This window comes from Pelobates fuscus, chromosome 12 (assembly GCF_036172605.1).
Source record: "Pelobates fuscus isolate aPelFus1 chromosome 12, aPelFus1.pri, whole genome shotgun sequence".
In the NCBI taxonomy this organism is placed as follows: domain Eukaryota; kingdom Metazoa; phylum Chordata; class Amphibia; order Anura; family Pelobatidae; genus Pelobates; species Pelobates fuscus.
In genome coordinates this window covers 129,031,913-129,058,220 of record NC_086328.1, presented here as the reverse complement: position 1 = coordinate 129,058,220, position 26,308 = coordinate 129,031,913, and the positions used below count along the sequence as shown (strand labels likewise).

At 40.3% G+C, this 26,308-nt stretch overlaps 1 protein-coding gene across 1 annotated transcript in view; it reads left to right on the top strand.

Moving 5' to 3' along the window:
* The window catches only part of QSER1 (glutamine and serine rich 1), a 66,211-nt gene that overhangs the window by 26,621 nt on the left and 13,282 nt on the right, over nucleotides 1–26,308 (top strand). Inside the window, exons 2-4 of the mRNA XM_063438187.1 lie at nucleotides 18,680–18,792; nucleotides 19,674–19,832; nucleotides 21,107–24,703. Of these exons, the coding sequence (XP_063294257.1) occupies nucleotides 18,680–18,792; nucleotides 19,674–19,832; nucleotides 21,107–24,703 (3,869 nt within the window). The remainder of the gene's footprint in view (nucleotides 1–18,679; nucleotides 18,793–19,673; nucleotides 19,833–21,106; nucleotides 24,704–26,308) is intronic.

Below are 26,308 nucleotides of genomic sequence, written 5' to 3'. Positions count from 1 at the left end.
TATAGTGTTCCTTTAAGAATGTGTTTTAGGAGACTTTAATCTATCTGGCAAATGTATGCAAATCTATGAAAAGGCACATATCCACTCTTCCCCTGTCTTTTGTGTACCTGGTATAAAGCAAATAAAAGATTTTAAAAGATCTGTTCTGAGCAGCCACTTAAGAATATGGAGACCAGGCCTTGCTGGGAAAACGCTTCTTGAACAAGAGACCAGTTATTCCAGTTCAAAAAAACAAACAAAAAACTTAATGTAGAGGCATTATTTTATAACGAGTGTTATAGCGGCTCTGTCACCACTATGCAATTTCTGAATATTTAATCTAAAATCTTTATTAAATAGTCATTTTGCAGCGTTGGAATTTTAAAGCACTAGGGAACTGGAGGAAAAAAAGATGGTGGAGCCTGTGAGGAAGAGCTTCAGGTAAATAGAACTCCCCTCCGTCAACTCCTGGGGTGCCTCATGCAACTCTACATATCACCATGTTTTTTTGGATTTGTCAGCTTGGATGCGTTTTTTTGCAAAGCAAGCAAGGATCCCAGAAGTTGGTGCTATATTACCTATTGCCAGACTATCTTGCTTTAACCAAACAAATGGAGACCTCTAAAAAGGATGCTATTGTAACCTCATTTTTTTTTTTTTTTTTTTTTTTAATACAGGGCTCAAATTTGTCACAAACCTCTAGACATTGGCAAGTTTAAAATCTTGCCATGGTGAGTAGAAATTCACCCTTCAAGGTATAATATGGCTTGCAGTGGCAAATAACTAGTAAAGGAATACTGTAGTCATCAGAACCATTAAAGCTTAAAGGGACACTGTAGTCACCAATATGACTTTACCTTCATGATGCAGTTGTGTATAGATCATGCAGTCTCACTGCCTCCCCTGTCTGTGACTGACACACTTTTCATTTTCAATTTGATGACTTACTTTAGAAGTTTTTATATCCTGATCTGTAAATTAAACTTAAATCATGCAGATGGGGCTTCTGAAATGTCTAGCAAACAGTGCAAGAGATAAGAAATTCTAAATTAAACAGACTGCAATAAAGGAAGTGTAAATATTAGGTCTTTCTTTACAGGAAGTGTTTTGAAAGGCTGTGCAAGTCACCTGCAGGAAGGGCTGTATAAGGGTTTTACCTCCTAACTGGTAGAGAATTGTAGATCATCTTGGAATAAGATTGAGTCCTACAAGGCAACTTTCGCCAGTTGGTTAACAGAAACTATCAAAATGCCCTATGAAGTAAGTTGTTAGTCTTCAACTACCCATGTAAAAACTTGTTCCATAGAAGCTATGGCTACTGCTTGGGCAGCAAAGGCATTGGCCTCTGCTGATGTGCTGTGGACATTTGTAAGGCTGTGACTTGGGAATCAATCAGGCTAGACCCCTTTTCATCATCAGAAGCTGCTTTTGCACGTAAGGTGCTGTCTAATGTTAGTATCCTACTAACACCATAGTGTTCCTTTACCTTTTTATGAAATTGCAAAGGAATTGTACATTTTAGGCTAAAACAGTCATGGTTCTTTATGCTTACTTCCTAGCCAGTTTTGGGTATTGCTATATCCCTATTGTACTGGTGCAATTAAAAACAGAAATTCTACTTACTGTCAATTCTTGGTTCCTTAGCATAGCAGAGTGCAAATACATTTTATTTTTATTTTCTTGCTATCAATGCTGTGGCCTGCTTGTGGTTATTGAAGTTATGAGGGGGTGGGTTCCCTTTTAATTTACATGTGTAATTATAGAGGCTACTTGTTCAGCTCAAGGAGGAACATTCCTCTAGTACTGCCGGTATACTAGGGAAAAAAGATTATGCAGTAAGTAAAAATTCAGGTTTTTATTTTTTTAACCTTTGCAGTGGATTCCAATAATTTATGATTCGCTTCCACTTCTTAACAACTCCAGTTGTATATAGTGCTTCTGTCGTATACGTCACCCATGCACATGTCAGATGATATGCATCAGTGAGCACTCACTCTGAAAATGTCTCCCCGGCCTGCTAGAGTCGAGGAAGAACCCAGTGAATATTGCCTATGGCAAAACCAAAGAGGACCGCTCTGGAACATGAGTAAAGGTCGTGGTGTATATTAGCTATTTTTATGAATGCCATTTGGACAAAGCTAGAAAAGCATCATGGGAGTTATAGTTCATAAGCTGGGAATCAAAACGTTGGCTTTTACTGCTTTAAACTGTCTTTTTGTGTTATTAAATCGGACTACAGTAAACTAGCTAATGCAGTTATGTACATTTTGGTAGTTACCCAGGAATGTATGATGGCTTTTTTCCACTTCTTTAAATATGTGTTTGAGGAAATTACATATGCAAGAAGAAAATGTATGGTTTCCCCTGAATAGACGTTTGCGACCACAAAATTATTTATTTTGAATAATGTTGGAGGAAGTATTTTTTTTTTTAATCTTTTTTTTTGTAAATTTTCATTGTTACGAAAGTCATAGAAAAACTGTTCTCATTATACAAGAACAAAAGTAAGCAAGAACATTAAGCAGATTTTGTAAACCCCTATTACCATTGCTATAATGTGGTTCAGATCGTGATCTACATTTTTCTTGCAAAGTTTCTTTTCTTTTTGTGAAGTGTTTTTTATATATAAAAAAAACAATAAGGTTATGGTGGGGAAACATTGTGATTGAAAACCCCTTCCACCTGAAGTCTGTGGATAATTAATACAATGTTAAACAAAAATCTGCACACCAGTCAAGCCATAAGACTTGCTTTTCCCACAGAAATCCCAAAACTGCAGCAATGTTACAACCGCAAAGGATTCTGGGTGGGCATATGCAAATTACTTCAACAAAGAATCACGTTTTTGCCTCATTCGAAAAGCAAGTCTTATGGCTTGACTGGTGTGCAGATTTTTTAATTTATATATATATATATATATATTTTTTTTTTTTTTGAGTAGTTGCTCGAGATATTGTAGGGTTGTTTAGATTTTTCTTGAGCAAATGCTTCACAATTAACTGATGAAATGGAAGATAAAGTAATTTAAATTCTGTTCACAAATCATTAAATGAAACTCATTTGCTTTTAGTTGTTATCGCATGATTGTAGCATTTTTTTCCTGTTAACAATACATAGTTTACTGAATAATTCCTCTTCCACTTTTTCTTTAATGTCCATAATAATTATAGATTGTAACAGATCTTAAATTCTATTAACTGTCACAAGAGGAATATTTTTATTAAAAAAAATAAATAAGCTGTTAAAAGATACAGCATTATTCAAAGGGGACACTACATAGGTACCCAGACCACTTCATCTCAATGAAGTGGTCTGGATGCAGTGCTCCTGCTGTTTTAACCCTGCAATGAAAAACATTGACATTTCTGCGAGCGATATGTTTTCATCTCTACTGGCGGCCTTCTTGATATCCACTTGACTAGAGGCTTTTTCCCTGTGAGTACAGCGTCGGACTCCACTTCCTCAATTTCACACACAAATGCTTCTCATAGATGGCAATTGTTTGGCACAGCGCAACAATTTGCCGCACATGCACACAAGTCTGTGTTTCCCTATGGTGGAAGCATTTGATTTGAGATAATCAATCTTGATAATCTCAGACAGAGAGGTGAGGCAGCCACATGGAGACCAACAGTGCTAGGGCTTAAAGTAATTCTTCATTTTATAGAGACTCTCCGAAGAGGTTGGGGTGTCACCGAAGTTCTAGGAACACAAACATGTATTCCTAATGTAATAGTGTTCCTTTACATTTTTAGGAAATTGCAAAGGAATTGTACATTTTTGGCTCAAATAGTTGGAGAAATTTTCCAGTTTACAATTTCAGCCTTAAGTTTATATTTTTCATCCTGATGAAGCTGTCCCAATTCATTGAATAATGTATGACCAGGGCGTTAGTCACACATTTTGCAGAAGTAATAGCAGTTGTCCGTCTATTAGTCAGAAGTCAATATTTTGCTGTAACACAGCAATACAAGTTAAGCAGTTGTCCCTCCTCCATTCTATGCACTTGTGAGTTTGTGCTCAGAAGTAAACTTTTTTTTTCTATTTCAAATGAAGGTGTATTTAGAATAGTTGGAGATCCTCCGATATTAAACACAAAGTGAGAGAGAGACAAAATATCATATGGACTAGGGATGCACCGAAACTAAAATTCTGACCGAGACCGAAAATTCAAGAGGCCCTTGGCCGAAAACCGAAAAGGACTTTTTTCCCCAAATGATTTTAAAATAGTTTTTTTTTCTATAATTTTATTAATATTAGACTTTTTATTATACAGTGTGGGAGGTGGTGACTGATGGAGGGGGCGACAGGTGACAGTGACTGATGGAGGGGGCGACTGGTGACCGTGACTGATGGAGGGGGTAAAAGAGTGACTCTCCAATAAGGGATTGTTGGAAGAAATTGCTGTTTTATTGCTCATTTTGCCCCCTAGTTAGTCTTTCTGACCAAGTACGGTCTTATTTTAGCTTATATTTGTAAGTATATGTTTTATTCACATCTTGTATGTGTTCATTGCTCTAATCTGTGTATTCACCTGAGATTAACTTTTGCCGAGCATCTTTGCTTATAATGAATCCTCTCTGCAGGATTTCCCCAGTCTGGCGTGAGCCCTAGCAGACAAGATGTTTCACTGGCCTACCTCTGTCACTTTTTCATTAATATTTTGTTATATATACACAAACTTTTATGAGTTGTAGTAGATCAGTTTTATGCGTCCGCAATGTTATAGTTGCTCTTTTTCATACAGATGCATGGAACATTGGAAGCCCTCCAGGCAACTTTTGGGCCTTAAAAATAGTAGTAATTGCCAAGTTTATATATATATCTGTTAAAGGTGTTATATTATTTTGTGTGTGTGTTTTTTTGTTTTTTTTTGTTTTTGTTTTTTTTAAGCTACATATGTCCTGTTTTTTCCCCTATACTAAACAAACGTTCAAACGTGGAATACAATGGCCCACAAATAAGAAATTATGTGTCTGGCCCACAAATAGGAAATGTATCAAACCCAGCAGATTAAGAAATGCTTTAGAAAGCAGAAAAAAACAAGTTGCAGTAAGGGATTGCACTAGGTTTTGTAGATACTTACTGTGGCCTAACACGCAAATGCACGTAAATATCAAATGTTATTTATTAAATCCATCCTTATTTTATGTAGAAGCAGAATGGAGATCTTCCAGGATTGTGCACTAAACAGGTAATTGTAAAATTAAATTGAAAGGTTCTCCAATTCTGGAGAATTTTTTTTTTTTTTTTTCTAAATCATCTTCTCCATCTTGGCAATTCTGGCATAAAATGTGTAATTTTCTTTTATTATTATTATCATCATTATTAATATATATATATATATATATATATATATATATATATATATATATATATATATATATATATATATATATATATATATTATTTATTTTACATGCTTGTGTTATTTGCGAAGATTATAGAGCCTAGAGACTGATAATTTAAATCTTCCCTAAAGAGGAATTGATGGCTTTTTGCTGGTTACAGGGACTTTTGCACACAAGTACGTGAAAGCAGTGTTTACGACTGTATGATGTCTATAGCAGAGGTGTAGTGTTTAAAGCAGCACCCCACTTGGAAAATGGGCGTTTCGTAGAAAGACGATCTTTATGAAATACTCATTTCAACTCTGTTTAGATTTTACTGAAATTCCAACCCAGTCAAGAGATGAGACAAAGCAGGGACCGTTGGCTCTATATTTTTCTGTCATATGGTGGCAGTCACATATGGGTTTTGCTCCTCCCTGTGGACAAGACTTTTAACAAGCTTATTAAAAAGGATCCTCCCCCTTTGGGTATAAAGGCTCAGACCGCAAAACCTACCCCAGTCTTCTTTCTTGTCCCGATAGGGATGGACAGGACTTCGTCGTTGGTGAGACACACAGGTTGCTGTCTGGGGGATCCGGTCCGAGAGCTGCCCGGGTGGTAAGCTGAGTGGCCCATGCTCCGTTTTCTTAATCGTTACGGAGCATACTGAGGTCTGTAATTTATGCCGAGAAAGTTTCCGGCAAATACTTCCGGGAGGCGGAGCTCGCTCTGAGCAAGCGCACAGCGGTGGAACGCACGCCCGGGTGGTGTTTGCGTTCCACCTAAGCTTCCGGGTGCGCAAAGACGCATGCGCAAACGGAAGCTTAAAGAGATATTGCAAAAAAAAAAAAAAAACGAAAATTTGAATTTAAAAGCTGTGCTAGTACCCACTGACAGCATGATGCAGATCAGAAGAGGTACGCCGTGTCACCTGCCCCCCCACACGGCTCAGAGGTATTTTGAGGTAAGATTTACAGAAAATAGATCTTTACTTTGAAATACTTTCTGAAGGAGAAAATACTTTCTATGGAGTATCCGTTTAATTTTTTCAGATATGTCTAGTCCACCTGAGATGGATAAAGAGAAACTAACTCCCACGCCTAGAAAGGCTACAGTGAAGTCCAAACATATTGTTTGCAGCGAATGTGCAACTCCCCTCCCAGACGGGTCTAGGAGAAAATATGCAGTCTGTGTACTGCAAACTCGTTGGAAAGAGAGAGGCAAAAGGATATGCAATCTTTCCTATCCTGGTTCCAGGAGAGTTTGTCCCAGACCTTGGACACGATTAAGGATTCTAAGAGGGTAGAAGCCCCCAGTCAACGAAAGATCAATAAAAGAAAAAGAGATTCCTCATCTGGATCATCTTCAGGGGAATGTTCTTCTTCTGTCGAATCAGAAGATTCGGGTTCCTCATCCAGTGAACCAGTGGGTTTTCCATCAGAGGCAATCCGTAAATTTGTTAAAGAAGTGAATCTGACCATCCTACCTCAGGGAGCAGAAAATCCTAAGAGAGGTTTTTTTGTACAACAGAGCCTAGTTGATTCTATTTTTAGGGAATGGAAAAACCCGGAAAAACGTGCCTTTATTTCCAGACACTTCAAGGACATCTTTAAGCTGGCTAGCGACGTTATGTGGGAAGATCTCCCAAAAGTTGATGTTCAGGTGGCACAGATTGCCAAGAGAACCACGATCCCTATTGGAGAAACTGCAGCATTAAAAAATCCCATGGATAAGCGAGCCGAAACCTCGTGTAGGCGAGCTTATCAGACAGCCGGTTTCCAATGTAAAGCCCTTCTGGCAGGGGCAGCAGCAGCCAGAGCGAATGAAGTTTGGCTAAATCTAGTACAAGAAAATTTTTCATCTGGCCAGGTCGTTGATCTTAGTCACATGTTTCAGAACATGCATTTAGCGAATGAATTCCTTTTGGATATGTCAGTAGAAGTGATAAAATTGGCCTCCAGGATCATGGGTTTGACTTCGGTGGCAAGACGTGCCCTATGGTTGAGGTCTTGGTCGGCAGATACGGCGTCCAAGGCAGTCCTTTGTGAACTTCCTCTGGAAAAGGCTAAATTGTTCGGCGCTCCCTTAGAGGAAATCATACGTCAGATGTCTGAAACCAAGAAGGCACTTCCTCAGGATCGAAAAATTTCCTGGAGAGCAGGCTACAGGAATTATCAATCCAGGGGTAGACGACCCTTTCAGGAAAGACCACACTATTTTCAAAGAAAAGAAAAAAACCGAAAATTTGAACAGAGTAACGAAGTCAAGAGAAGCTTCAGAGACAAAGGGAAGCGTTTTTGACGCCAGAGGTGTAGGAGGACGACTCCAATATTTTTTACCGACATGGGAACAGACCACAAAGGATCCTTGGGTTCTAAGGATTATCCGAAAGGGACACAAGATTGTTTTTCTGGAAAAGCCAAGATCAAGGTTTCTACTTTCATCCTACCAGTCCAGAAAGAAATCTCGAGCTCTAGATTGTCAGACCAGGATGCTTCTTCACAAAAGGGTAATAGAAAGAGTGCCACAGAAACGGGAATTTCGAGGAGTCTATTCAAGACTGTTTCTCGTTACAAAACCAGACCACTCATTTCGGCCCATTCTGGATCTGAAGAGGATAAATCAGTTTATCCCTTATCACAGATTCCGTATGGAATCAATCGCATCAATTTTCCCCTATTGCAAAACGGAGACGTTATGGTAAAAATCGACTTAAAGGATGCCTATCTACATGTTCCGATAGCCACTACTTCAAGGAAATATCTAAGATTTGCAATAAGAAGAAGAAGTCGCACCGTTCATTTCCAGTTCAGGGCTCTACCTTTTGGTCTGTCCTCCGCTCCAAGAATCTTTACCAAAATCCTGTCTCCTCTAACTGCTCATTTAAGGGAAAAGGGTGTTTCTATTGTCCCATATTTAGACGACTGGCTACTGGTGGCACATACCGAAGATCAACTGCACGAGGATCTGCGGATCACTATAAAGTTTCTTCAGGACCATGGTTGGATTTTGAATCTAAAAAAATCAGTTTGCATTCCAACAAGAGTAATAGAGTTTCTCGGGTTCAAGATCGATTCAACCACCATGTCTATTTTTCTGCCCAGACGGAAGAGAATAAAGATCCGAAGATCGATTTCCAACCTCCAGAGAATGAAAAGTTGTTCATTCAGAGAGGCCATGAGTGTGTTAGGGCTTCTTACGGCCACTTTTCCCGCAGTCAAATGGGCAAGATCAAAGGTCAGACCTTTACAGTGGAACATCCTGACGTCTTGGTCAAAGAAGGAGGAAGATCTAGACGAAAGATTCCTACTGTCCCCTCAGGTGAAAAAGCAGCTAGATTGGTGGATAACCTCAGAGTGCCTGTTAAAAGGCTTGTCCTTTCTACCAAAGGTCTGGCTGATAGTCACCACAGACGCTTCAAACTCAGGTTGGGGAGCCCACTTGGGTTCCACCATGTTCCAAGGAAAATTGTCTTCCAAAGAAGCAGAGGAATCCACAAATTTCAAAGAATTGTTGGCGGTTCTGTATGCTCTTCATCACCTCAGACCTTGGTTACTTCAAAGAGCGGTCAAGATACAGTCAGACAATCGTACGGTAGTCTCTTATATCAATCGACAGGGAGGAACCAGAGCGAGAAGGCTTTACAGTCTTTGTACAGCCGTTATGGAATGGGCGCAGAGAAATCTGGAAGACATTACGGCGGTCTACATAAGAGGCAGCGACAATGTTATAGCCGACGATTTGAGCAGGGGAAAGTGGGACCAAAAGGAATGGTCGCTAAACCCGGACGTATTCAGAATCCTAACTGTGAAATTCGACGTACCAGAAGTAGATTTGATGGCAAGAAGATCAAACAAGAAGGTTTACCACTTCGCCTCCCTATTCAGAACGGATCGACCCAGTTGGATAGACGCTCTATCAATAAGGTGGGATTTTCAGCTGGCTTACATCTTCCCACCTCTGCCCCTGATCCCAAAGGTTCTCCTCAAGATACGAACAGACAGGGCAAGGATATTGGCAATAATCCCTTATTGGCCAAACAGAGCCTGGTTTGCCGCCCTAAAAGAGATGACCATCAGCTATTGGGAACTTCCAGTGTCAGCTCATCTCATTGTGAACAGGAACCTACCCTTGAAGGTACTAGAGATGTTCAGATTGACGGCTTGGCTACTGCAAGGCTGATCCTTCGAAACAAGGGATTGCAGGATGAGAGAATAGCTGTCTTACTCCGCGCCACTAGAGTATCGACTTCTAGGATATACTTTAGAATTTGGTCCAAGTTTCTGCACTGGTGTAGGGATCACCGGTTCCCGATCTTACAACCATCAATTGATAACATTCTTCAGTTTTTACAAGAAGGCTTTGACGCTGGCCTGGGAGTCTCAACTCTCAAGGTCCAAATATCTGCTTTGAATTTTTTTCTTCTAAAGGATCTGGCAGCAAATGTTTTTATCAGAAGGTTTTTTAGGTCTATCAGCCTCAGGAGGCCTCCTAAACGATCAGTGTTTCCATCATGGGACTTAGCCCTAGTCCTTCAAGCCCTTAGTGCTACCCCGTTTGAACCTTTGGAGGAAGTTCCTTTAAAAATTTTATCTCTTAAGGTTTTGTTTCTGGTGGCCATCACCTCAGCCAAAAGAGTGGGAGAACTTCACGCCCTATCCTCCTCAGACGAATTCACTATTTTCCATGAGGACAAGGTGGTTCTTTACCCGAGACCATCTTTTCTTCCTAAGGTTTTATCTTCAAAGAATGTGAATCAACCTATTATTTTACCTTCCTTTTTTAGTGCGCCCTCATCCCTTCAAGAACACAGATGGCAAAAGTTGGACGTAAGAAGAGCGTTACGTATATATTTAAACAGAACAAAGGAATTCAGAGTGTCGGATCACCTGTTTGTTAATTTTCAGGGTCACTTAAAGGGTAAGGTATCTTCCCGTGGTACTTTATCTCGTTGGCTTATTCAGGCTATCGATTTGGCATATTCTTCCTCAGGTCTTCAGTCGCCTGCTGCTATCAAGGCCCATTCTACTCTAGCTATGGCTACCTCATGGGCAGAAAGAGCACTTGCATCTCCAGAAATCATTTGCAAGGCAGCATGCTGGTCATCTTACAACACCTTTATCAAGCACTACCGGCTAGACATTTTCTCTGCCTCTGAAGCTGCCTTTGGGCGTAAGGTGTTACAAGCCGTCGTGGCATAGGTCCCGCCCAGAGGGATTCTTGCTATATCCCATATGTGACTGCCACCATATGACAGAAAAAACAGAAATTTTTACTTACCGTAAATTCTTTTTTTCTTAATATGGTGGCAGTATTATAACCCTCCCTCTTTATTAAAGTAATTTTGCATTGGATATTGGATTTGTCTGATTTCTTTACTTGTCACGTACTGGGGTAGGTTTTGCGGTCTGAGCCTTTATACCCAAAGGGGGAGGATCCTTTTTAATAAGCTTGTTAAAAGTCTTGTCCACAGGGAGGAGCAAAACCCATATGTGACTGCCACCATATTAAGAAAAAAAGAATTTACGGTAAGTAAAAATTTCTGTTTTCTCCTCCCGACTTTCTTGGACTCAAGGCAGAGTCTAAGAGTAAATATGGATAGCTGTCACCAGTGATGGCTGCAGGGCATTGGCTCTGTGTATAGAGGATCTTGTGGTCTTGCAGGACCCACCATAGACCTCAATGCTGTACTCTTGGGTAAACATCAGTTCCTGGTACTTGCTAGGAGTGCCCTGGCACGCTACCTGGGTGGTAAGTAGTTTAACCATTTGGGAAAGGTTTGGCAACTTTCCTGGGTCCATAAGTTGCCTCCTCACAGTCTCATGGCAGGGCCATTTCATTGGTTGAGAGCATCAGCTGATTTCTCTTAGCCAATAAGCTAAGACCTGCAAGTATCTCGGTGAAAAGGGCTTTGGGCTCTGACAAAGCTAGGAGCGATGCCCAGTGGACTGCAGGTAAGAAGTCAAACTGTTCTAAATTTCAAGGGCAATCCTGGCTCCCACTGCAGTAGACTGTGGTGGTCATGGTTCTTGGACTGTTGCTTGTATGTATGTAAAGCACTATATAAGACTTATTAAATAAATACATTTGGCTGCTGGACTGACCTCTGCCAAATAAACAGCCAAATAAACATCCCTGCTTTTTGCCCAGCACTTGCATCCTTGTTAGTGCTGGGCATTGGCCAGGGAAAGTCCTGTTTTGAAAGGGATATTCTTAGCACTGTAGTGGTTATGGTGCCACAGACACAATATACCTGCAATCTGCCAAATGATTTAAATTTCTGTTGATACTCTTAGCCATTACTGTCTGAATTGGGTGTGATAATGAGTAATCGGGAAATTCAACTTTATTGTAAAACAAGCTTGAAAAAGTCCAATTACCAATTTTGTTTTGCCCATACTGTACACCTTAATAGAGGGACACTGAAGAACTGAGTATATGCTGGAGTATTTTATCATCTTTTCATTGTATTGGTTTTTGGGCAAAGCCAGACTCCTATGCTGGCAGTTTCTGTTCCATACTTAGTGTAAATATTGTAGTTCAGCTGTATCCAACCAACGCAGAACGAAAAAACAGCGGGTGTCAGACCATTTTGTTAACCCTGTGATACATTGCTGGTGGTCTGTGCCGAGGAAATTATGACACCATAACCACTACAGTGAGCTGTAGACTCTAATGCACTGGCTAGGAAGCCAGCATGGTACCATCAAGGTGGGAAGGTGTTCCCAAGCAGGGCCAGTAACATAGGTAGGCTGGAGGTAGGATTGACTGGGAGCCATTTTGTAATGGCTGCAACTCTGGAGAGGAGATGATTACTTAACTCCTAAGGCAATAAAAAACCTTTATCTTTGAATAATGACATTCATTGTTTTAGAGCATGCTATCTGTTGAGGTAAATCAATCATGTCGGGTTCTTTTTAAATGGATTTGTTATTTTTCTCTCCTTTAAGGATGTTGGATATCATAAGGATAGTGGGGTTTCTTGTTGTGTTGCTTGTGCCAGGTAGAGTTGGCGGGCTCCATACCTCTTAACTTGATACTGCTTAACCTGGAGAACAGGTACCCAACCTGCAAATGTGGAGACAGCCGTATAGGTTTAAAGGAACACCAACAGGTATTACTGACCCTATAGTGTTTAACCCACCATTAAGGTGGCTTGCCCACTCCTCACCTTAATCCAGTACCACACGAGTCTGCCGCCCCCATAGGGAAAGCATTGGATTGGCTGAAACCGGCAAGAGAGCAGGGCCATACGTTGTTTAAGACCATCAACACCTCCTTAAAGATGCATTGAATCAATTCATCTCTATGAGGAAAATTCAGCATCCCCATGCAGAGCGTGGAGACGCTGAATGGCAGTGCTGCCTACTATGCAGCACTGCCTCAGGAAGCACCTCCAGTGGCCATTTGAGTGGCAACTTGGAGGTGTCCCTAGGGGGCAATGTAAACACTGCCTTTTCTCTGAAAAGGCAGTGTTTGCATTAAAATGCCTGAAGGCAATGATTATAATCACAAGAATAACTACATTAAGCTGTAGTTCTGGTGACTATAGTGCAGTGATGACTAACCTTGACACCATAAATTGTTTCTGGACTACATTTCCCTTGATGCTCAGCTAGCTTTTAGAGTCTAAAAGCTAGCTGAGCATCATGGGAAATATAGCCCAGAAACCATTTATGGTGTCATGGTTAGCCATCACTGCTATAGTGTCCCTTTAAACATAACTTCCCAAGATCTTTCTTGTGTATCGGAAAGGTTTGGAATGGGTAGGTCATTTTCTCCTGTTTTCTAACATCCGTCACATTATAAAGAGAAGTACGTTTGAATTTGGTTTTAGACAATTGGAAGATTCAGCTAAATCCTGTACAATACATTTATCCTAACATTTGCAGTGTTGTTTTTTATGTTTACAGTTGCTATATTGTGTTTTCTATCACATTATATTTTATCAAGGTTTTCTAATTTTTTTCACTTCTATTTGGAGATGTCTGATGTCTGATCTATGGCAGTTTGCATACACCTAATGTGAGAGGGATTATCACTTCTGGTTATGGCCAGTAAATTGCTGCATTTTTTAAATTTACGGATCACTTCAGGATGCGTGTTACATTTTGGCATCTGGCCAGAAACTTACATAGCATGAGCTCATAGCAATGCATAGTGTTTGGTATACGCCATCCGCTTTGTTTTATCACCATAATGAGCCATAGTTTACTGCTTTTATTCTGCTACATCACAGGCTACATAAATGCCATTTACAGTTTATCTACTTTATATCTTCCAGATGTTGAGCTGTTCAAACTGCTTGTGTATATTGTCATATAAGTCATGTGATACAAAGGAGGAAATGTATGTGTTGCCTAATAGTCTGTTTTGGGAGAGATTTATTTTAACAGATAGGAACAAGTGCTCACTACAAACAGGGCAGGTGGGTGGGCAGCAGCAGATCTGTGAGAATTCCCAAATTCTCACTGGCAAAACAGATAACAAGCAGGGTGATGAACCACGCCCCAAAAACAATGAAATTTAACAGAAATAAATAACAAAATATATAATTACATCGGTTTGTTCAGTCTACATACACTGAGATAGGATGATTTCTGTAACCTTAAAGGAAGCAGAAATGGACAAAAATAGTACAATATGTAACAGTAATTTGGACTCTTTGAGGTAGAAATATAGCGTGATAACTCACAATAAATAGCTGCTAAGAGCTCTGCTGTAATGTGCCTTGACGGTACATTCCCAGTCTGTGGATATTTGTAGCTCTGTTTGGTGATTGTTTCCGTCCAGTATATACGAGAAAACACAATAGAGACGTCTTATGGTGTAGTATGTATATACACAAAGTAAAGGATAAAAAAAATCATCCTATCTCAACGTATGTAGCCTGAACAAACTGATGTAATTATATATTTTGTTGTTTATTTCTGTTAAACTGCGCCCCAAAAACAACAAAATTTATCACCATGCTTGTTATTTTTAACCATGTTTGAATTGTCAAATCTGTATTTTCTGCTGTTGAATACTTTTTTGTCACTAAATTTATGTATTTTACTTTTTGTGTAGTACATTCTGTTTACTAATTATTTGTTTTTAAAACAACTTTTGAAACCTCACTAAATTTGAACACTTTTCAAATCATAGGTAAAGATCATCTACCAAGTTTTAAATTGCTTTATTCTGTGTAACTAACTTATTAAAATTTTTAGAGTCGGACACGTCCCAGTTATTAAAAAAAAAAAAAAGACCTTTTCATTGGACGGCAAAAATAAAAATTTTAAAGGGACATTATAGTCGCCAGAACCACTACAGCTTATTGTAATTGTTTTGATGTCTATTTCCTGTCCCTGTGGGCTTTTCAATGTAAACACTGCCTTTTCCAAGTAAAGGCCGTGTTTACATGCTGCCTAATGACACCTTTAGTGATAGTCACTCAGACAGCCTCTAGAGGTGCTTCCTAATTCAGTGCTGCACAATGTGCAGCACCTACGTTCAGTGTCTCCACACTCTGTATGGAGGCGCTGAATGTTCCTCATAGAGATGCATTGATTCAATGTATCTATATGAGTAGATGCAGATTGACACATACATTTTCTCATACACACATTGTGTCGGTTTTTCTAATTCTTGTTTTTATATTTAAATCCACTGAGCCTCCCTACCTTATGGAGAGCTGGAGTGGATACTTTCCCTTTGATCCAGTGGAGCTACTGTAATCTTATAACGCTCCGCTCCCTCACGCACTGTTAGTGAGTGACCTCATATTCCAGATCCTGGCATCACTAAACCGCGCACGAGCAGGAAGAACTACAGAAAGAGTACTGCTCCCTCGGCTGGTTGCCGATTTGACAAACACCCAGGCACCAGGACAACATTTCTAGTCTCCATGGCAACCGGGCACCTGGGATTTGTTGAGCCCCGTCACAGATGCGTTCTTATTGCGTCATCGGATATTGGTCCATGGCTCCTTTCCTTAATTTTTTTTTTTTTTTCTTCTCATCTTTAATATGCTGGAAGAGGTGCTAAAGAAAGAGACCGTTCAAAAAACAAACGGTCACTCCAGGGGAATATGAGTAGGAACCAGTGCACCTCTTGGTAAGGTAAAGACCCAGCAACCTCCAGGTAGGTTAATTGAAGGCAGGATTGGATTGTAAATTTTGCAAGGCCGTGCGTTTTGCAGATGGCAAACTAGGATTAGTATAGGTGTTGTGTTTTGACATCACAGTTTCTAGGTCTGATTTGACCAGTTCAGAATAAAGTGTAAATTTCAGGACAAGAAGGTTGTGAAAACGTACTCCTATTATGTAGAGATGGGTCCTTTCTCTTTAAACGCACAATTATCCTCCGTAATCCCCACTATCATAGACTTGTCCCTTTTTGTTTTTTGGCAAAAATGCTTTTAGTCTCAACTGTCTAAAAAAAAGCGCTCTAGGTCTAACACTAGGTCAAAGAATTAGATTTCTGCATTTGACAAAACGATGAGCCTTTGGACAGTACCAGTAGTTCTGCATTGCTGAGATCTGCCATGGAGATGTTAACAACATTTGGCATTTTCTAGTGTTGTACGTCCGCGTTAGTGGAGTTGTTTTGTCCCTTTTGTTGTTTTGTCCTGATCCTGGCTTGAGGTAGGAAAATGCAGTGTACAGTATTTACCAGTGTTTGCTATTCCCCAGTATTCATGTGGTTCACTTTGACCACAAGGAGGTGTTTTTGTGTTTGTTTTGTTTAGGTTTTTTTTGCAAGAATTGGTTTTACTGGGAGGATTGTGATTGAACAACCACTGTCGTTGAAGGGCAATAAGGGGAAATGATTATAATGAAAGGCCACTAAGCTATGACCAGTGACAGAAATTCCTAAGAAGCAAATGTTCAAGACTTTTGTTAAAAAAATAAAGTATATCTGAATAATTAATATAGATCGTGTGTGTCTATGTATATATGTTACAGCCATCGGCAAAGGACTTGTCAATCATATGAGAAGCTGTAAAGGATTTATCACGGGACTTTCTTAAAATTCAATACCAAAGTAAATCCGGTTTAGTGACATGAATTGCTTTGGTGTTGAATTTGTAGAAAAACTGCATGTTTAAAAAGTATACATTTTCTCTAAAAGGAAGAGAAATGTTGCAAAATCAAATTTCTTTAATGTGACTACAATTGGTTTTCGCCATGTACCTTTAAAAGTTGCAAAGAATCATTTGTATCTGTTGTATATCATACCGTTTACATTTCCAAATTGCAGACTCTGTGTCAAATGACTTGTACATTGCCAGGAATAGATAAATATGCATTTTAAAAGACTTGTCTGGTCCCTGTACATCCCGTGGCCTGCTTTCTTGTTGATTTTCATATTTTAGTGTAAATTTGAGATGTGTATGCATTTTTACTATGTAGTTTTATGGTATTCCACCAATATGCCACTGGCAAACTGCAAATCTGTGTTTACAGCTGTCGTCATGGACAATGCATGTATATGTGCTTGTAGGGACTGAGCTGTCTAACAACAATGAGATGTTTGGTCCCTTTTTACGAGCATCTGTTGTGGATCCCAAGCCATTGCACATCTGACCTTTTATATATGTGGTCTTTACATCAGGAAGTTTCTGTTCAATTTTAATCTGAATGGAAAAAAATCTGTAAATCACATTATAGTTTGTTAAATCTAAAAGTGTAGTCACAGTCCCACTTTCCTTGTTTTAGTGAAAAGGGCTTTCGGTTGTTGGTCTCCCCCCACCCAAGCAAATTGTGCTTTTGGTCTTTAATTTCATTCAGCTGTGATTCTAACGTTGTAACCACTATCTTACTGACTAAGCGAAAATTGTATTACTTTGTTTAATTTAAACTGGGATGGTATTTGGTGGGACTCTGGCTGTTTAACCCCTGCGTTTCAGATGATATGTCAGAATGGTATAAGAACAATTGCAAACCACCAAAAATAAAGGTTAATGCAAACACAAATATATTAAAATAACTTAACTTATAGGTACAAACAGCATCCCACGGTTGCCTCCCAGTTGGTAACCATATAATATAGATATCTCAGAAGATAGGGTTTTGGGATGTCGCTGAAATGCCTATAATGAAAGATAGAAAACGTAGTGCAATATTGTTTAAAACCACATCAAGTTGTAAGGTGTGACAATACTCACAAATTCCAAGCGTTTTTAGAGCATATCAAAGGTGCCTCTCCACAGTAAAGATGGGGGTTGGAATAGAAAGCCTCCTTAGATAATGACCGCAGGGTGCCCGGTTGCTAGGACAGAGCAAGTATCCAGCCTCACCAAACAGCTCCCAAAAACGGTTTTAATTGATGAATAAAATACAATACAAAATAACAAATTGATTCAATATGAGAATAAAAAAATAGAAAGTCCACAGGTCCTACGCGTTTCGTTCTTATGCAAGAACTTCCTCAGGGACCAGATAATAAAACAATGATTAAGATTCATGCATCAAAAAATCAATCTAACAAACAGTTTCAAACATACTGCTTTAAATAGGGCTAACCCTTATAGTTCATTGGAGTTTTCTTTCTTTCATTATAGGCATTTCAGCGACATCCCAAAACCTCATCTTCTGAGATATGTCAGAATGGTCATATCACAACAGGATTTGTCCAACTGTCTTGAATGGCTTAAAGGGACATTCCGAGCACCAATACTACTAAAATGCATTTAATAGGTTTTGGCCTCATTCTAATGCTGTATTATTTTGCTCAAATCTTTATAGTTTTTTTTTTTTTTGCATAAAAAATATTTTGCAGAATGCTGCACCATAGCAGTCCAGAAAAGACTTCCTTTCCAAAAGGTGTGCACACAACTCGGCCACTGGCAGTACTGAGTGATCTGACATATAAGGATATCACTACCTGTCTGCAGGATCTCGAACGGTCTGCAGATAGATTGTAAATTAAAGGCATCTCACTCAGTGCTGTTAGATCTGAGCTGTGTGCATACATTTGATAAGGATGCCTTTTTGTGGTGTGAAGGGGGGGGGGGTGATGGCTAAGTAGGCAAGCTTGTGGTGCAGCCTTCTGCAAAACATTTATTTCATTTTTGTCCAAAAACAAAAAGAATTGTGCCTGCAAAAAAAACCTGCATATTAAAGAGGACAAAATCCATCAAATGCATTAAACTTGTATTGGCGCCTAGAGTGTCCTTTTAAATTTGTATTAAGCGTTCCTCCTCTTTTTATTAGAACTACAGCCACCTTGATGTATTGTCACACTGAAAGTCGTGAGAGTTGTCTGTAGTTCTTCAATGGCTGAGGGACTACTTTTAGACCATCCTCGGATTGTGACGTTACTTGTAAATTTTTTGTAAATGGACATTTGGTTCTTATTTTTTTTTTTCTTAATCTTTTCTTCAGCTTGAGCTATGGAGGCGGACACCCTTCCCATTCAGAGACGGAGCTTCTACACAGGCAGACATATGCAGCCACTCATCAGCTCCCTGCATACGCAACCACTCACCACCCCTCAGGTATGGGCTACACATTATAGCAGACATTTCCCATCTGTGACAATCATCGAGAAGTTTTAATGATCCCTCTTAACGTTGAAATTCCTTTTCCTTTAATGTCGTGCAAGTATGTGGAACGAGGCCTCCCCAGAATTGAATACATATAATTTAAAAATATAAGGGATAAGGAATCTCTTCATTGCTCATAAGAAAATCTAGTCCTTATTTTGTCTTATGATTACTATTGACTTAATTGTAATTTTAATACATTTCCAACACCGTCACTATGAGCATTTCCTAAAAGATTATGAAATACTCCAGCAATATGGCCATTACAGAGGCTCTATAATACCATTGCACAAGTTAACGTAAAATATGATGTAACCGATACGTAGTCTAATAAAGCACAATTGTGAATAGAAAATTATATTAAAATGGTAACTCAATATATATCCCTAATTCACTGATTGCTTCTAATTGTAGATGACTGGAGCACAATACTGTTTTAAATCCGTTTGTCCATTTGAATCATGATTGAATCCTATCAAGGTGCAGAAATGTGACTTTATATCATGTACTCTACATCCATTATCTTTCATTTATGCACCTGGCCTCAGGTGAGCAGGGAGACAGGTGCTTTCCATAGGGAAATGCAAATATTACTCCATTAGTTAAGAAAAAAAGTTTAAGAAGCCTGCTGCACATTGCACGCTTCCTTGGCTGAGTTTCCTTCCGTCAGTTAGTGGAAATTGTGTGCCATTTTAACAGTTGCTGTGGTCTACAATACATGAGCTGTAGACGCACTTTGTTCATTCCTGTCTTTTTTTTTTTTTTTTTAGAATGTTTTGACTGAACTACACTTGTAAGTCACCTGATGGATCAGTTTCTTTGTTTGCCTTTAGGTCTGTCTGGAATCTTTGACACCAGCCTTCATGTGGCCGGTGGGAACACTACAGAAACTTCTGTAATGAACCTTCTCTCTGCCATTGAATCTCGGACTGCCCAAGCTTCATCAGGGACAACTCTTCTTCCGCAGTTCAGGGCACCATCATGGCAGACTGGTACGTCTACGGTTTGTCTATGTTGTCGGCAAACATCCAACAGAATGATGCCGCGCAGCATCCTCCCCAGAGTTCATCATTCAGTCCTATAATGATTGGAATTATATTGAATTTGTATTAAAATATGAGATTTACAGGCAGTTCCTTTAATTGGCCTCAGCAGCGGCCTCTACTAAAACCCCTAGTTGTCCTTTTTCTTTTTTTTTCTTCTCTCTCTCTGGTGTTCAGGGAGAAGTTGCAGTTCCTCATTCCCTCACTCCAGTAAAATCTAGTAAAACGTTTACTGATTTGAGTAACGCAGAAGAGAGAACTTGGGGAAAACCTTGGTTATGTAAAAGAAATGCCATAGAGTGCATGGGAGTTTGGGGTTTTTCTGTAGTGATATTTATGAATATGACACTTCTGGGATTAATTTATGGCAGAGCAAGTAAACGGATTCGTTTTTTCTTTATTTCTATTCATTTTATTTTCTCTTGTAGTTGGCTAATCCAAGGCCTGTGCAGAATCTCACTAGTCACCATTCCTCTATAAATTACAAATGCGTTGAAGTGCATTTATCATTAACAAAATGTCCTGCTGATTAAACCAGAGCGAAGTTATTTATAAAACGCTGATTTATGCAATATATATATTCAAAAACTCATAGCAAATCTGTAGATAAAAGAGTTTGTTCTCGGAGCGGAGTATTGTGCAGGCTTGAAAATGAAATTTCACTTAGGCCTCAAAAGCCAGGCTGAAGAAATCCTCTATATCTGCTATAATATCAGGTAGATGAGATGTGCACAGGCTGTGTCAATACCCCACATTTCCCCGCTGATTGGGAAGTTGCTGCTTACCTGACGTTTACTGCTCCCTCCTCTAGTATGGCCACCCTGTAGAGCTAAAGTATCTATTTTGGTGCTTCTTGGGACAATGTAAAACGTCTATAGAGTTTCTGCAAGCCAGGTATTGTGGACGCAGATATCCTCTGTTCTTTCGTCCATAGCTGTGCCAACAGCAAACCGATAACCTAGTTTTTATATATTGTTATTCACCCACAGCAGGGCTGCCAGGGATTGCTTAGTGCTGAGTTTGACTTGCTTATTAAATAATATTTTACTTACGTGAATAAACACAGAAATATGGCCACGGTCACCTCATTTTGAATCATTGGCATATACCTTGTACTAATTGGTTCATGTTTGCTTTATTTTTGTTCTGTTTTCAAATGTAAATTGCTGCAAAGTATATGTGCATGAAATAGCATGTTAACCTGTTCTGTTTGCTTTTTTCAGGCATGCATTCCTCAACCGCTACAGAACTGTTTGTTACGGGAGCACTGCAAACATCTGGAACATTTCCAACCTCTGCACTCTCAGCCTATCAGCACCCAAACACATTTAGCTCCAGGAACTTTGCCACAACCCCATCTTTGGCCCTCTCAGACGGTACCTTCAGCGCTACAACAAATGGTCTACTTTCTCCCCATGACCCTTTGCTTCAGATTAAGACATCGCAGACCCCCACCGCTTTGACTTTTGAACGGCTTGGCAGCGCTGTTTTAAGTACCAGCATCCCACAATCATCAACCTATCGATCTGCCCAGGAGTCTGCACCCCATCTCTTGCAGCCTCAGTTCAGCTTATTGCCTTCGGCACTTGGCGGGACACAGCAAACTGCTCAGCCATACAGTACGTCAGTTTTTACTGGCTCCACTGCCTCCATAGAAAGAGCACTTCAGAGGGAATGTAGTGTTATTAAACACCATCAGAGGCCTTCAAGTACACAGTCTGTTCAAGGGCAACTATCTGGTACTCAGCATTCCTTAACCAATTATTTAACAAATGCAAGTGGAGCTTCTTTGCAGGATGCCACAAGGCAGTCTGCTCTATTATGCTCTCCACTAGGGGCACTTACTCAGGTGAGCAATGGGGCGCCAGTGCAGAAAACGTCTCAAGTTTCAGTGGAGTTATCTCAATCTTATCCATCTGTTATCCCGTCTCCCGGCTACCCTCCTTCATCTACAAAATCAAAAAACTGCCCTACAAAGGCACCTCCAAGGTCTTCGAAGACCCCAAAGTCTCAGAGTGTTTCTCCTGGGCAATCCCAAAGTTATACCAAGTCTTCACAGAACCAGAGTTCTGTCATTTCAAGCCAAGCACAAGCCTACTCCACGGCACAGCTACCCAGTCTTCTGTCTGTAAGCCAATCTCACAGCTATGTTTCAACACAATCACCAAATCTGCCATCTGCTAGTCAATCACAAGTGTTTTCTACCATGAAAACTGAGAAGCTGCCTCCACTGTACAAACCACTCACTTCATTCTCAAGCCAGTCGCAAACCATAACTTCTGGCAGCCAGACACTAACTTTTTCATCAGATCAGCAACTTGCTCTGTCTTCAGTTTCAAGCGAGAGCTACTCTGATCAAACAAGAGATTTGTCCTCCGCTAACCAGTCACAAAATTATTCTTCCAGTAACACTCAGGGTTTAACTCCTGTTAGCCAATCACAAGTTAGCTATTCATCTCAATCGCAGGTGATGTCACCCGTAAGTCCTTCAGACAGTTACACTTCAGGACAAAACCTACCACTGGCTTCACCATCTCTTCCATTTTCTGCTTCCTCGCGTGGTCAGAATTTGTCCTCTTCGAGTCCAACTCAGAATTACATTTCTATGCATTCTTCACAGAACACACAAGGTTCAACTTCTCCACAGTCCCAGAAGTTTTTGCCAACTGTTCAGTCTCCATCTTTTTCATCCCCATCCCATTCACAAACTTTGCAGAGCGGTAGATCATCTACAGATTCAAAGTCCTATGGGAAAAGGAAATCTGAAACCAACCTCTATGCTTCTGTAAAACAAGAAGAGAAATTTCAGATGCAGGACTTGCAGGCATTACAACAATCTTCTCTTGAGTCTTCTAACCAGGGACTTGGTGAAGGTGAAATGAGTTCACAGGAGACTGCCTATAATGTTTCAAAGTCTGATGATCGATATTCTCAAAGTGTTATTAAAAGTAACTCTCGCCTCGAGGACCAAGTCCTTGGACTTCAAGGATCTAAAAAGGATGAACGAATGATCAGCCCTGTGCCTCACATGTCCCAGCATGTGAGCCACATGAATAATACATCTGGCCATGATCCCAAAAAGGCAACAGACTTGATACAGTCCCCACAGGTGAATGCTAAAGACTTAAGTCAGCATAACATGATGCACAAAGTGCATGATACAAAGATGCAGGAACAGCAGAGCACATCTCCACAGATGCAAGCTGCGTTAAGACATTCACAGCATATCCAGCTACCTGTTACACAGGTACTTCTAGAGTCAGGCTGTGATTTGATGTTCCAGCAGTCTATGTTACAGGCAAACATGGGACAAGCAAAGGCTTCTGTATCGATGCAGAGGATTCAGAGTCCTCAACAGGTAACTCACCAGTTTCTGCAAATGGATGGACATATCATCCAGAGCAACGGAGGGCAGTCTCAGCAATCCCTCCACTCTCAAGGTTCAGAAGTAATAAAAATGGACACTTCAGATGGGAAACACCTTCAATCAAATCTGCATGCAAAAGATCATTTCAACCCAAGAAGCCGGCTTGATTCAAAGAATCAGTTTGATTCTCTGAACCCAATGTGTTTCTCTGAGTCTATGCTGCTAAGCGATGAAAGAAACTTTTTGTCTCAGGTTGATGACATATTAGCTGCTACGGCAGCTCAGGAGTTTGCCAAGTCTTCTAGTGAGGACAATATGTCTGTTAAAAACGAAGATGCAAAGTCTCGCTTTCAGTCCATAAATGTAAGGCATGTTTCTCCAACTTACACACCCACAAAGCAGCAAAACTTAAGCACCCTTTCTTTAAATGGTGGCCAAACCGCAATAAATCTTTCGACCGTTTCTTCGGCTCAATCAAAAAATGTCAATTTAGATCAATCACACATTCAACCGCTAGAGCAGGATTTGCAGAGTGGGATGGGTTCGCCAGTGCTTGGGACCAGTCACGATGATCATGAGAAGAATTCTGAAATAATAAAGAAGCATTCTAATGTCAATCGGGAATCAAAAGAAGGTGTTGAGGTAAATGATGAGGGCATGGATTCTGAATTCATGCCCAACAGCAAGAGCCTCAACGAAGAGAGTGCTGCACCGGATGGAGACTTTATTATGGGCTCTGATGAAAATGTATCCGGTGTTGGTCAGGCTCCCAGCCATCTTCTATCAAAGACTGATCCTCAGTTGAGTGGGAATTCCAATAACCAAATGGAAGACAACTGTCAAGATCCTACTCAGGACAGCCTTCAAAAGATGAAGGCAAAAGACAAAACACCAATGAAACACTTTGCAGAAGATGAAAATCAAAATCAGAAGCAAGTAAAACGGAATGTACAACTGAAACGTCCTTTGCCTAAGGGTCCAGAAGCGTGTATGCAATATTCCACTCATGCGTCTGAGGGTTATTATGATACATACCAGCACCAGGAAAGAATGAGGCAGAAAATAAAGGAGGTGGAAGAGAAACAGCCAGAAGTAAAAAGCGGGTTTATTGCATCTTTCTTAGACTTTCTAAAAACGGGACCAAAGCAGCAGTTTTCAGCTCCTGCTGTTCGTGTGCCCAACAGAATAAGGAGGCCTTGTACTCCAGTAATCAGGGCTCCTGGTCCTAGTCCTACTTCTCAGGCTCAGTCAGTGGGGGCCCCTCCAGCTTCAGATACTGGTGGCTCTAGCTCTCCCAAAAAGACAGAGGAAGAGTTTAAGAAAAATCTCGAGACATTGCCTTCTTTCTCTTCGGACGATGACGATTCTGTAGGAGGCAATAATGACCTTCAGAAGAGTATAACCACAGCTCTGTCTGCCTTGGATGAAACGTCCGATAGAAAGAACAAATCAGGTGAGCGATTGTATGTTTTGGGTCTGCTTGTTTGTTTGTTTTTCTTCAAATTAATGTGCGTTTATAGACTTAGAGAGCAAGTAAAGCATTATATAACACCTTTTACATGGAAGGAATATTAAATGTTAAAGGGACACTCCAGGCACCCACGTCTTCCCATTGGAGTGGTCTGGGTGCCAATTCCCACCACTCTTAACCCTGCAAGTGTAATTATTATTATTATTGCAATAATTACCTTGTAGGGTTAAGTCCTCAGACAGCCACTAGAGGGACTTCCGTGCTCTTAGAACTCAAAAAGTGTTTTAAACAACGCTGGATGTCCTCACGCCATGCATGAGGACATCCAGTGTTGCCGGTATTGAATAATGCTTTCCTATGGGGAGGACTAATGCACGCGCACGGCCAGGAGGAGCGTGGGCGGAGCCTGAACCATCGGCGCTGGATTCAGGTAAGTCACTGAACGGGTTTTAACCCCTTCAGCAACGTGGGAAGTTGGGGTGAGGGATATGTTTTCCTGGCACAGGAGAGTCCCTTTAAATATACTTCTATTTTCCAGACGTTGTGCTGTAAACATATGTTGAAAAGTATTCATATTCTTTTTGGCCTTGTTTTTTTATGGGAATCGGTCACAAAGATTTGGAATTTGTGATGCAGTTAAAAATGGCTGACTCCAAACTAAAACACTGACAGCTAAGCTTTTTATAATTATTGACAGTTGTACAGCATCCTTTGTCGTGCAGAACTTAATACAGATTGTGAAAATTACGGTAGAAGCACACATGCCATTTTCATTAGTATACACTGGGTGAGAAAACAAAATTAATAATGCAGCGGAGAAAGCATTAAAAAGCATTTTGTGCGAAGCCAGATGTCCCACCACGCTTGGTCAGGCACCGCCGACGTTGGTGACTTAATGTGCATATGTGGTGAGCACCACGATCGCATTAGGGCAAACCTTTAGGAAAGCATTGTATCAATGCTTTCCTATGGGGTTTTAGCTGATGCTCGATGTCCTCATGCAGAGCATAAGGATGTCCAGCATCAGTTAGGCAACCAAAAGTCGCCTAACAACCTGGAAGCACATCTAATGGCTGTCAGGTAGACAGCCACTAGAGGAGGAGTTAACGCTGCAAGGTAATTATTGCGCAGTTTTTCAAGAACTGCAATAATTACCATTGCAGGATTAAACGGACAGGCTCACACGTAGACCACGTCTGGGTGCCTCTAATGTCCCTTCAATAACGTTGCATGGCTAAAACCAAGCACTGCAATCCACTACTGATTCATGCATATCTGCCTACTTACCTCTTCTCAAGAAGTGGTCAGGTGAGTGAAAGTGCTGTGTTTTTTCTCCAGGCCTTGTATTTACATGGCTCTAACTGCGCCCCCCAAGGGTTTTTAATAATATGTAGAAAACAAGGAAGAATTCATCGCTTTACAATTATTGATATAGTCCAAAAGGCAGTTTGATCACCAGAATCTGGGTCTTTTGTCCTGTAATGAAGCAGATGAAAACAGAAGGGGTGGTGCAGCGCCTCGGTGTATATATGATAAAAACAAGGTAAGCTATGGAAAGCTAATAGTGAAGTATATCACAGTTCCAGT